The sequence below is a fragment of the Triturus cristatus genome, chromosome 10 (genome assembly GCF_964204655.1).
Source record: "Triturus cristatus chromosome 10, aTriCri1.1, whole genome shotgun sequence".
In the NCBI taxonomy this organism is placed as follows: domain Eukaryota; kingdom Metazoa; phylum Chordata; class Amphibia; order Caudata; family Salamandridae; genus Triturus; species Triturus cristatus.
The window spans coordinates 35328148-35341147 of NC_140593.1; the positions used below are offsets into that span (position 1 = coordinate 35328148).

The window sequence follows — 13000 nt, forward strand, 5'->3', positions numbered from 1 at the left end:
AGCCAACACCGGAGACCCAAAGGGAGCAAACAGCACCAAAGGGACCCAGAAGAACACCGTCACACAGGCAGCCACAAACAGGGGCGAACCCAGCAAACACCCGGGAGCACAAGGCAGGGTCAGCAAGGCAGGGAAAAACCCCAGAGCAACCAAGGAACGGCAAACAGATGTCGGACTGGAAAATCACCCAGAGTGAAAACCACAGACCCAGCCCAGAACAAAAAAGCTCACGACAACCCATACGGGAATCGGAGAGCAGAACAGCAGAAGTGCGTCGTCAACAAACAAAACGGCCTACAACGTAACAACCACAAACAGATGAACGGCAGAGGGGACTCAACAGGATCAGCTTCTGCGACTAAGAAACCGAACCCAGGCCCCTGCAGGAGACGCAGTAGTCCATAGCAGCACCAATACCTCCCAGCCGTACCAGGACAGAAGCGGGAAGAGGCCGGGCAAACCGAACCAAGGAAGGACCAGAGGCACCGAGACCAACCGGAAGGAGAAAAACAGCCAGGCATCAAGACTGCAAGGAACGTCACACGAAAACGCGTGGAGACCGAGTGCAGGGGACATGCGAAAGGCACCGAAACGTACCAGGCGGAGTACACCAGCCGCCGAAGCGAGAACCCAAAACACCATACGAGGAAGGCCCCAACCAAGTCAGACAACCTCATAAGAGAATGACAGTGTGCCAACTCATGACACAGACAGCATGTGCGTGCCACGAACCCATGTCCTGCGAGAACCCATACAACCACAGGCACAAGACAAACCACTGAGCCATAGCACCTGGTCCAACAGAAAAAGGGGGGCAAGAACCAACCGCCAAGACAGGGAGCATGAAGAGGAGGGAGCGGCACAGCCGCAGACCCGAACACGACAAGGAGAGTCCAAAAAGGACCCCAAAGCCCACAGCACCCGGAAGACCCAGGCGGGCCCCCAACCGGGCACAAACCAGGCCCGACCCTGCACAATTAAAATTCACCCTCTTAGGTCACATGGACAGCATTGGCAGGACTTGAACCCTAGTCATGGGAGAACCTGCGCCACCAGAGGCACAAGACGTACTATTGAGCTACAGCTCCTTTCGCAGAAAGCAGACCAGGCCATGCGAAACTAGGGCGGAAAGGGACAAAAGAACCGAGGGTACAGAGCGGACACCGCCGGCAAGCCGAAAGCCAACCGAGCCCCGCGCCCCAAACAGACAGAGGGACCCACACGCACCCAGGCGCAACAGTCGGAAAAACCTAGAAGCCCACAGCCGCCCCCACAGAGAGGGGCAGCCAAACGCCAAAACCCAAACCCCAGAGCCCGCTATAGCAGGGCATCAAGCAAAAGGCGGCGGGGGAGGGGGGAGCGCAGGGCAGGACCGCGACGGCCAGAAGGAGGAGGAACCAGCAAGAGAACCCGACATAGCAGGGCCCCCACCCGGGATCCCTGACCCAACCGGGGCAGAGCAGTAGGAGTGGGAAGAGAGGGAAGGCAACACATCGCCAGCGCGCAGGAAGGACGACAGCGAAGCAAAAAGACAATCGCTTACAACCTCCACCGCCCGCACCCGAAGGGAAGGCGGGCGGCGCATCCGACAGAGACAGATCAAGAGGAGAAACAGAGGCGCCCGAAGCGGACGCAACAGAACACCAAGCCACCAGGCCAATGGCACACAACAACGCACCCAACGGGGCGACAAGTCCCGCATGGCACAGTAGCCAAGAGAGGGAAAAACAGAACCGGAGGAGGAAGAGGCAAGCACTCAGCCAGCACCCCCAACCACCAGGACAGAACACGAGTACCGGAAAAGTGAAGCAAAGCCACAAAGCAGAGAATCGAAATACTGCCAACCCATGACACTGTGACAGCGATATGCAGGACTCGAACCCAAGTCCTGAGACATCCTCGATAACCAGAGGCACAAGACTAACCAAAGAGCAAAAGCTCCTGGTTCATGGAATCCGAGAAGCCCCAGAAGCAGGACAAAACAACTGCATACATGGAACGCTTCACCAATTCGCGCGTCAACCTTGCGCAGGGGCCATGCAAATCTTCTCTGCATCGATCCAAATGTAGTATATGTGCTGCCGAAGTGAGCACTCACCAACCACAGGAGGATCACAAAAAAGTGAGACGACCGGCGTCTCAGAGCAGTAAGAGCGGACAGCGTACATCAAACACCATCACAAAAGAAGAGCCAGAAAGAGTAGCCAACATATGACACCTAGATAGCGAGTGCGGGAATCGAACCCCTGGCCTGTGAGAGCCCCGATAACCAGAGGCACAGCGCAAGAAAGGCAGCAAACGCACGACAACACACAGAACATTATGCACGTCTATTGACCGTGTAGGACAACCTCACAGAACCTGCGTAATCGGAAAGCGAACGTTCACCACTACAGGAATGCTGGCGCTGAATAACAGATGTTTAGGTGATACCCAACTTAAAGGCACTCATTTTATCGACCCCAGACAGAAGAAAGGACCGAGCGGACCCGCCGGGAACTGAACCCGTGACCCGTGACCAAGACCAAGGAGGGATGCAAGCGAGGACGGATTGGGGAGGAGGGACCTGTCAACGAGCGCTGGGCAAAAGCCGCCGAAACAGCGGTCTGAAACATGTCCTGAAAGGACCGCAGGGCAATCGTGTCAGGAGGAGCCTGGGAGGGCAGGACATCCCCATCATGGACATCCCCACCATCCATTATGCAGGAAGCGCGAGAATCTTCAATCCCCAGGAGGGGTGTCCCGGCATACCCTGCCCCTCGAAAGAAACCCCTCGGCGCCCAAAAAAGGCAAGGAAGGCGGGAGAAACACCCGGCGGGACACGCCCCCAACGAAGCCCCGCCCCCGGGACAACGAGCCGGCCCACAGCCGCAAGGATCAACAGCGTGCAGCCAGCAACGCCGCCGACCCCGGAGCGCTCCCAACCCGGAAGAGTGTACCTGGACGCAGGTAAGCACGCGTCTCCCAAGGCTGCCCCGGTGCATAAATCCTCGCGCCCGGAGCCGCACAGCGGCCCACAGTCGGACCGAGCCCTGCAGAGCCGCCGCCTCCCCCAACGCCACGAGGGGCAGGCGTGCAGGCGAATACGCGGCTCGGGGCAGGAGATGTCAACAGGGTCAGATAAATGTAAAGCACCCGCCCGCAACTCTCGGAAGTCAAAGCTCCGTACAGCTGCCGCCCGCAGAATACAACGAAAGGCGGGCGGCGAAGGGAATGCCACACACAAGGGAACCGGAAAGACCGGCCCCCACGCAAACCCCCCCTTACCTGAAAACCCACGGCTCGCTAAGGCAGAGCCTCACCGGTACAAGCACAGCAACCGCCACACACACCGGGGGAAACAAGTAGGGGAATCAAAACAAGGTCCATGCCCCTAGGGTCCGCTAGAGCAGGACCTCCAACCCTGGACCCACACACCTGCTACAGCAGGCACCACTCACCTGATGCGCTCTGGAGAGAGTGCAGAACAAAAAAAACAGGCTGATGGGTTGGGCCGGCCCGCCTCTTATAGGGGTCATGGGTGTAATGGGGCGGCCATATTGGGAAGGGATGGGAGGCATGGGATGCTGATTTTTTTGCTTTGGAGGGTTCTGTTGTGGAGCTGAAGCTCACTGTGTTAGTCATGTGGCGAGGAAGACTAACGAGGAGGTAATGCCCCCGTGCGCTTGCACTACCAGGCTGGCAGGTAATTCACGGACGGCCCTTTGTGCCAGGAGTCAAGCTGGCGCCATGTTTGCTTCTGGACAGACCCGATGAAACAGGGAAGGCTCCAGGTTCTGCTTACTAATACTCTGTTTCTCAGAGGGTCCGGTCTTCTGGGCCACCGTCCGCATTGCCTGGGTCTAATGCAGGCCCGGTTCTAGCGGGTGGGCAGGCCCCCCCCACACATGAGCCTTGGCCCTCGCAGTGAGGGCTTGAAGGCAGGCGCGCAAAGCAAGGTGTGTGTGTGTCTGCCCGGCCGAGACAGCTTCCGCACACACACAGTTTTTGAAATTATCGCAGCCGCACCCGAGTACCACACAGGTCTTTAAAAGACCATTTACATGTTAAGGAGGCTTTGTTTATTTTTTCACCCCTTCATCTCCACATGGCAAAGGCGACAATGTTCTGCTGCGTGGATATTTTTGTTTCTATTCACCTTTCCGGACCCCTGCAGCTGCTTGTCACACCAGGCTGTGGCACAAAGGTTGACTAGTGGAGTAGGTAAGAGAATGTGTGACTATTTGTTTTTCTTTTATAAATCTGCACAGGCCCAGCAGGACACATACTTCGTGGGTGCTTCATTTAAACAGTTTTTAAACTTATCACGGCCGATGCAGGACAACAATAAGACAATACCAAATGCCCCGATAACGCTGGTGATCAATGATCCTGCTGGAGAGCAATCATTTGTCTGTAAGTAGTTTTTAAATGCAGATGAACTGTATTTTATGTGGAAGCTCAGTGGGTTACTGCCTTTGTCACAGAGATCCTTGTGTTACTTGCAGTTCCCACCCAAATAAAAATTCCTGGAGCCGGGCCTGGTCTAATGGTCGCAGCTTATTTCAAAGTCCCATTTACCCCACACAAGACAGCACGTGTGCCCGCTGCGTCACAGATGACAAAAGAGCGTCACTTCCAAAAAGGATCCCTTGACATGGTGAGACTGGCTCCCTTCACTCACAACAAAGAGTCAGTCTAAGTGTCACGCATACAGCTTGAAATGTCACACCAACGCACTTCACACATGGGAATGTGTCACAAATAAACCGAACACTTGACAGCTGTGTCTGTCCCATCCATTCAGCAGGACGTGGCCGGCACGTGGTCCTCTCTGCATGTAAGACACTACTAGAGAGAGGGCTGGGCTGCATGGAAAGAGCGCTACCTCGAGACCAGGGTCAGAACTGGTGTTCCAGCGCCCCCCAGCGCTTCGATGCGGTCAGTGCTGCCGGTTTCAGACCTTCCAACCCCCTCTGTGGAATCCATGTTCGGTTCCATCCATCATTAAAGGAGCAGAGGGCACCCCTCCTTGCTAATTGGGTCAGGAGCAGGAGGTGTGTTCAGGAGCGGCCTTAGGCATGTGCAAGCTGTGCACCTGCACAGGGCCGCCAAACCCCAGGGGCCGCCTGGCCACAAGGAATCAGATACAATACATATTCGTGGCGGCCCCTGGCAGGGATTTGGCGGCCTCCGGCTTCCACCCCGCCCGGACCCCCTCTTCCGGGGCCCCCTACCTACGCTCCCTGCACAGGGCCACCATGAGCCTAGAGCCGCCCCTGGTGTGTTAATTGTGTCTCTCGCAGTGTGCATGTGTCTCAAAGCCCACCGGGGGCCAGAGGCCGCCCTCTGGGGTGTGAGCCCTGACTCTAGGGGGCATGGATGATACTCTACCATGGGGGTTCCTGGCTGGTCTCCTGGTTCATCTTCGCTCGGGTGCTCCTCTCCATGGGTCCGGCGCTTCTCTTCTGCGGACCCCTCTCCACCGCCATCGCCTTCCCCTGGTACTCTTCTTCGGTGATCTAAACAAAGGGACATTTTATTAAAAGCGAGGAAGGACCTCATCTCGCAGCCAATCACGTGCAGCGTGTTAACCCACAAGACGGCCCAACCGACAGCACAAAACACAGCAGTGAGAGGAGAACCCTCACTGGACAAAGAGTGCATGGCTTGATACAAGACAAGTCAAGGCTGCCCACAGAGAATTATCAGGGGCTCTTGTGCCCAGGATCACAGTTTTGTTACTAGGGGAAAGCGGAGATTCAAACATAGGGTTTTGTTCTTCCTTTAACGCTGAACGCAGTCTCCTACCAAGGAACCCCACACAAACCTCCCAGACAAACACTGTCAGCCCAGAGCCTTTACCATACAGTGCACGGCTGGAATCCATTCCCAACAGCACAGAATCATGGCTGTGATCTGCTATTTGTCATGTCTAAGGGCTCAGTTTTCTTTTCAAATTTAACACAACTTACTAACACTCCAGATTAATGAGATTTAAAAAAAAAAAAATAGCATTTGGGAGTAAATGTTAACCTAACCTTATTTATAGGCCTCAACTACAGACCTAACCGCAAATTGTAGGCCCTCAGCTACAGACCTAACCTCAGTTTGTAGGTGTCCACTACAGACCTAACCTCAGCTTGTAGGTCTCCGCTACAGACGGAACCTCAGCTTGTACGTCTCAGCTACAGACCGAACCTCAGCATGTAGGTCTCAGCTAAAGACCTAACCGCAGTGTGTACGTCTCATGTACAGAATTAACCTCAGCTTGCCGGTCCCGCTACGGACTAACTTCAGCTTGTAGGTCCCCGCCACAGACCTACCTCAGCTTGTAGGTCTCAGCTACAGACCTAACCGCAGTGTGTCCATCTCAGCTACAGACCTAACCGCAGTGTGTCCATCTCAGCTACAGACCTATCCGCAGCTTGTAGGCCTCTGCCACAGACCCAACCTCATTTACAGGTCTCAGTTACAGACCTAACCTCAGTTACAGGTCTCAGCTACAGACCTAACCTCAGTTACAGGTCTCAGCTACAGACCTAACCTCAGTTACAGGTCTCAGCTACAGACCTAACCTCAGTTACAGGTCTCAGCTACAGACCTAACCTCAGTTACAGGTCTCAGCTACAGACCTAACCTCAGTTACAGGTCTCAGCTACAGACCTAACCTCAGTTACAGGTCTCAGCAACGGACCGAACCTCAGCTTGAAGGTCTCAGCTATGACCAAACTTCAGCTTCAAGGTCTCAGTTACAGACCTAACCTTAGTTACAGGTCTCAGCTACGGACCTAACCTCAGGTTGTAGGTCTCAGCTACAGACCTACATCAGCTTGTAGGTCTCAGCTACAGACCTACCCCATCTTGTAGGTCTCAGCTACAGACCTACCTGAGCTTGTAGGTCTCAGCTACAGACCTACCTCAGCTTGTAGGTCTCAGCTACAGACCTACCTCAGCTTGTAGGTCTCAGCTACAGACCTACCTCAGCTTGTAGGTCTCAGCTACAGACCTACCTCATCTTGTAGGTCTCAGCTACAGACCTACCTGAGCTTGTAGGTCTCAGCTGCAGACCTACCTGAGCTTGTAGGTCTCAGCTGACATCTGTAGCGGAGTCCTCAGCTTTTATGTCTCAGCTACAGACCCAACCTCAGCTTGTAGGTCTCACCTACAGCCCTAACCTTAGCCTGTAGGTCTCAGCTATGACCGAACCTCAGGTTGTAGGTCTCAGCTATGACCGAACCTCAGGTTGTAGGTCTCAGCTATGACCGAACCTCAGGTTGTAGGTCTCAGCTATGACCGAACCTCAGCTTGTAGGTCTCAGCTATGACCTAACCTCAGCTTGTAGGTCTCAGCAACAGACGTAACCTCAGCTTCTAGACCTCAGCTACAGATCTAACCTCAGCTTGTAGGCCTCAGCTACAGATCTAACCTCAGCTTGTAGGCTTTGGATACAGACCTAACCTCAACTTGTAGGTTTCGGATACAGACCTAACCTCAGCTTGTAGGTCTCAGCTACAGACCTAACCTCAGCTTGTAGTTTTCGGTTACACACCTAACCTTAGCTTGTAGGTCTCAGCTACGGACACAACCTCAGCTTGTAGGTCGCAGCTACAGACCTACCTCAGGTTGTCGGTCCCGCTACGGACCTAACCTCAGCTTTTAGATCTCAGCTACCCGCAGCTTGTAGGCCTCTGCCACAGACCTAACCTCAGTTACAGACCTAACCTCAGTTACAGGTCTCAGCTACGGACCTAACCTCAGCTTGTAGGTCTCCGCTACAGACAACCTCAGCATGTAGGTCTCAGCTACAGACCTAACTGCAGCTTGAAGGTCTCAGATACGGCCCTAACCTCAGCTAGTATTTCTCCGCTACAGACCTCTATCAGCTTGTAGGCCTCTGCCACAGACCCAACCTCAGTTACAGGTCTTGGTTGCAGACCTGTTGCTCAGATATGAATTTACCTTAAATAAATGAAAAGACAAGAGGTTTTGGCAAAACAGCAACGAGTTGGTTTAATTAAACGCTGCAGCCTGCAGAGCCTGGACAGAGTGAATCTGCTTTGAATCTCTCAATTTACAAGGATTTTGATTATCAATTTACACAGTTCAAAAGGTACAATGAAAAAAAAATATTTCTACATTCCAAAGAAGCATCTTGGTTGTAAATTAACAAACTAGGACATCTGATAAGAACACAGACGGCTCTCGACCTCGGGGAGAGCTAATGTGGATCTGTGTATGTCCGGATATGCGGCATGCAAAATACGTATGGTGTGCCTATCATTTTCATATTCGTCAAGTGTTTCAATCTACATGTAGTATCTAATTATGTGGTATTTCTGGGGATTGCAAGCTTTTGGCAAACAGGTTTTATTGGAGCAAATGATCTTGGACTAATTTCTGGTGCAACTATCTGTGGAATCAATCATGGTTTTACCTGGTGTGTGTTTGACTTTGGTTTATGGGGAACCCCACTTGTGACCTGTTACTCAATATGCATGAGTCGCAGGACCTACCTAATCACGTATCTGACTCAGGGTTGATGGAGAGGCCACCTTGAGTGAATCCTATAGTAGTGGCGTGCATTCATCAGAATTGCTAAATATAATATGGCAGCCACCGCTATCTTAATTAATCAACATTATCCTCATCTCGCGTACAGTTGTAATTTTGTACATTGTTCATTTTTGTATCGGCATTAACGAGAATGCTTGCTCTGGTCTAAAAGTACATTAACAGTGATCTCTTTAGCAACAATACGAATATGGATTGTTACATACATGGGTATCACTGTTGCCGATGTAGGCGCTGCTGTGCGGGCACAAGTTATGGTATACATTGAGATTGCATTGACCGGCATTGTGCGGGTACAAGCGGTGGAATATGTTCAAATTTCATTCGCTGATATTGCAGTTGTCGGGCCGGCACTTATCATGACATTCATTGACATTGTATTCACCCATTCTAACATTCCGCACTCTAGCTGATTTATCAACTACTTTATCTTCCTCGTATGTCATGACAGTTATGTTGTTTGTGTGTGTGTGTGTGTGTGTGTGTGTTGATTGGTTTTTCCCTTGCTAAGTGCATACTATCTAGTTTGCGGAATTCATTTTTACAGCAAGAAAACCCTACTTGTAGGAAACCACATAATAGAAGTGCAGCAGTGAGAATGGGTGAGAATGATGTAAATAGTTTAGTTACTCATAAGAGGATCCATGAAAAAATATTATGAAATGAGTCTACTCCAGGGCACCTCCCTCCTACTTCATTTCTGTTTGTAGAGGATACGGTTCTTGGATAGCATGGGCTAATGACCCGCTATCCCTGTCATTCACTGGAAGCACAATCTTGGCACACACCCCACCGTCCAAAGTGGCCATCAAGTCCAACATATGCTGGTGTTGCATCACCATAAGGCAGATGGCTCACAAATCTTCTTTGATAGCGTTAAGGATGAGCTCAGTACGGTTGAGGAATTTCATGATTTCCCACCTGGTTGTTTGTAACCAGCGGGCGTTGGCTTTCGTTTGCATAGTCAAAAAGGGTATTGATCCTCTGGCATTTACTTGAGCTTCTGTGAACAGTCGGACTTCTTCTGAAATGCCCTTGTACTCAGTCCAGCCGAAAATACTCAGCAGTTCTTCCCCTTTTAGCCTGATGCCACAGAGTTGTTTTCTTCTGTAATGGATGTTGAGACATCTCAGACAGATCTTTTCCAGGAACAACCAGGGTAGGGGTGTGTATGGTCGGGGCGGGGGTGGAAGAGGCCGTGCCATCTGGGGTGATCTGGGTGTAGGCAAGGTCCCCACACTGCCAATACAGATCCATCAACATTTAATATGGGCTAGTGGCACCGGGTGCCTGTTGTGCGCTGGCGGGGGCTATCCTGCTCCCTTGTCACTCTGCCTTCCCTCTGGGGCATGGGACCTCGGGTGGGGGGGCAGGGGGGGGGAGATCAGCAGCAACCGGATAGCAAACTCTAGTGGGGATTCCCTAGCGACATGGCATGATGGTCCTGAACACTGGCAACGGAGCAGGTAAGGTGTGGTAAATATTTAAATTACCTGTACTATTTTTTATGCGGTAAAGTCTAGTAAGAATAACTCAGTCAAAATAAGAGGCAGAATCCGTGGTATTAGAGGTTCTGAAAAGGACTTTATTCCTTACAAAGGAATTATGGTTCGAACCAGGCAATCGTATTCCATCACCACGAAGGTTCAGGAAGGGATAGGCAATACATTATTGACAAGTAAGGATATATATATGAAAAGCATTACATTAAGACAGATGCAGGAGGCGTAACAGCTGATAATACAGATAAGAATACACATACGTAATGAAAATAGGCGTAATAATAGGCGTATACTAGAAACGTCATTTAAAATGATGTCACAAGTGGGTGGATCCATAAGAGAATCCTGCAGTGTCAGCAGAAATATTTGGCAGAGATGCGCGCGCAGCCGCATGACGTGTGATTGACGTGCAACTAGAGGGTGAAGGGGAATTGACATTTAGCTCTACATGTGGAGACAGAAGTCTGGGGGGTCAGGTCAACCTAATCCCAAATCGTATCTAATATCTTTGTTTAACCTCTTCGGTGCCCGTGACGAGCTGGACTCGTCATGGGCCGCGGTGGCGCTGTGCCCATGACGAGAACCTAGGCGGCTCAGAAGGAAGCTGCGTGCTCGAGCTGTGCGTTATTTTTTACTCAGTTACATTTTAAAATTGAATCGCTGCTAAGTTAACTTTTAAAATCTGTTTTAGAATCGTACTAATTGCACTTTACCTGTTCTTGACTTGTGGGGCATCTGTGGCGTGCAATTGGGGACGGAGTTGTGTGTTATACTCCGGGGGCGGCGGACATCTTGGGAGGTGGAGGTCAGCGGTGCAGCTGCCGCAGAGAGCTTGGGCGTCCTGGCTGAAAAGGGGCGGATGTGGCGAGCGCGCATTAGAACCTAGGCGGCTCAGAAGGAAGCTGCGTGCTCGAGCTGTGCGTTATTTTTTACTCAGTTACATTTTAAAATTGAATCGCTGCTAAGTTAACTTTTAAAATCTGTTTTAGAATCGTACTAATTGCACTTTACCTGTTCTTGACTTGTGGGGCATCTGTGGCGTGCAATTGGGGACGGAGTGTGTGTTATACTCCGGGGGCGGCGGACATCTTGGGAGGTGGAGGTCAGCGGTGCAGCTGCCGCAGAGAGCTTGGGCGTCCTGGCTGAAAAGGGGCAGATGTGGCGAGCGCGCAGCGGACGCGCGCAGCGGGCGCGCCGAAGGCGTGCCAAAGGCAAGCCCGTCTGCGCCCGTCCGCGCCCGACCGAGACCAGAGGCCATGATCCCTGCTCCCGCTGCTGTAACACTACGCCCCTATACGTCCGATCAGTTAAGAAAATTTTGTGGCACACAACAATGTCATCACTCTTTGGGCCCCCCCTTTGACCAGACTCACTGCACTCAATGCAATTTCCTCCTGAACCCAGAGGATCAGGCAGGGAAGAAATGTCCTGTAATCTCGGACTTCAAAATGAAGCTGGTAAACTGCCGCTCACTACCAAAACATTCGCTTGAAATAAGACTGCTCTTAGAAGATACCAGCCCGGATATAATGTTTCTTACTGAAACTTGGCTGACGGACTGGTCTAATTCAGCGGTTGTTCAGGCACTCCCCCCAGGTTACACTATCCAAAGACAAGATCGCCCCCTTACCAGGGGGGGAGGGCTTGCTATTATCCATAGGGATTCCTTTAGCTGCAGGATTTCTGACGGGCTTATCCGAGATTGTGAAAGCTGCTCTTTTTCTATTAAATTTACACCCACATGCACCTTCTCAGGTATGTTAATATACCGACCCCCAGGTGCGATTGGATCTTTTCTTGGGGACTTGGTGGATAATACTTCTCTATTGGTTAGCTCCCTGCCAAACTTCACGGTTTTGGGAAGACCTTAACCTACACCTCGAATCCCGTACGGCCACGTATGTGGAAGAAGTATCTGACGCCTTAGAAGTGCTACTCCTTTCTCAGAAAGTGACGGGTCCAACTCACGTCAAAGGTCACCTGTTGGACCCGATCTTTACCAACACCCTCATTCGGGTAGATGACCCACATCCCCTCCCCTGGACTGACCATTATCTTATCTCATTTTCCTGGTCAGCCTCCACGAGTAGGAAAGTTGGAAACCATTCCAAAATTATGAACCGGAATTGGTCTAATATTTCTGTGGAAGAATGGACTGCCATTCTCAAAGAAACCCGTCCCTGTCTAGACCCTGACCCTGAGAAGGCAAATTTACAATTCAATCTCTGGATTAAAAATTCACTGGACGTATTAGCCCCCATAAAACTCAGGGATATCAAAAAGGGCCCAAAAAAAGTTGCTTGGTTCACTACGGAGCTCAGAGATCTTAAACGGAACTGTAAGCATCTCGAGAGGCAGTGGAGGAAAGACTTTTCACGTGAAAAAAAGAAAGTCTATCGTGATGCACTAAAATTGTATAAAACCGAGATTAGGAAAGCACAATCTAAGTTTTATGAAGCAAAGATTTTATCAGCACCTAATTCTCCTAAAGAAATTTTTAAAATTTTTAAATCTTTGACTACTCCTCCATGCACCACGATGACCTCTACTGATGTACAAGGTCGCTGTAACAAGTTAGCAGAATATTTCCACGATAAGGTACAGGCGATCTATTCAGCCTTTTCGACAGTCACCACTTCTGACCTTAATGCCTCTCTGCAAGAAATTAGAGATCGCCGAGACCAGAGTCTGGAATCTTTTCCGCCCCTGGATTCAGATATAGTGATGTCCGTACTTAACAAACTTAAATCAGGCTCCCCTAAAGACCAGGCGCCCCCCACAGTGTTGCACAAGGTGGCCCCAGAGGTAGCCCCTGTTATTGCAACCCTTATTAACTCCTCACTGTCAACAGGCAAAGTTCCTTCACTATGGAAAGAAGCAATGGTAAAGGCCCTGCTAAAAAAACCTGGATCAGATCCGGAGGTAATGGCCAACTATCGCCCTAT

General features: G+C 51.1%; 1 protein-coding gene and 1 non-coding gene across 2 annotated transcripts in view; both read right to left on the minus strand.

The window, feature by feature from the left end:
- Positions 1 to 13000, minus strand: part of LOC146788763 (uncharacterized) — a 357517-nt gene that overhangs the window by 17603 nt on the left and 326914 nt on the right. Inside the window, exon 10 of the mRNA XM_085629932.1 lies at positions 5374 to 5501. Coding sequence (XP_085486058.1) covers positions 5374 to 5501 — 128 coding nt within the window. The remainder of the gene's footprint in view (positions 1 to 5373; positions 5502 to 13000) is intronic.
- On the minus strand, positions 1988 to 2094 carry LOC146788764 (U6 spliceosomal RNA). The gene has a single exon (XR_014970179.1). It is a non-coding gene; the product is annotated as a U6 spliceosomal RNA (small nuclear RNA).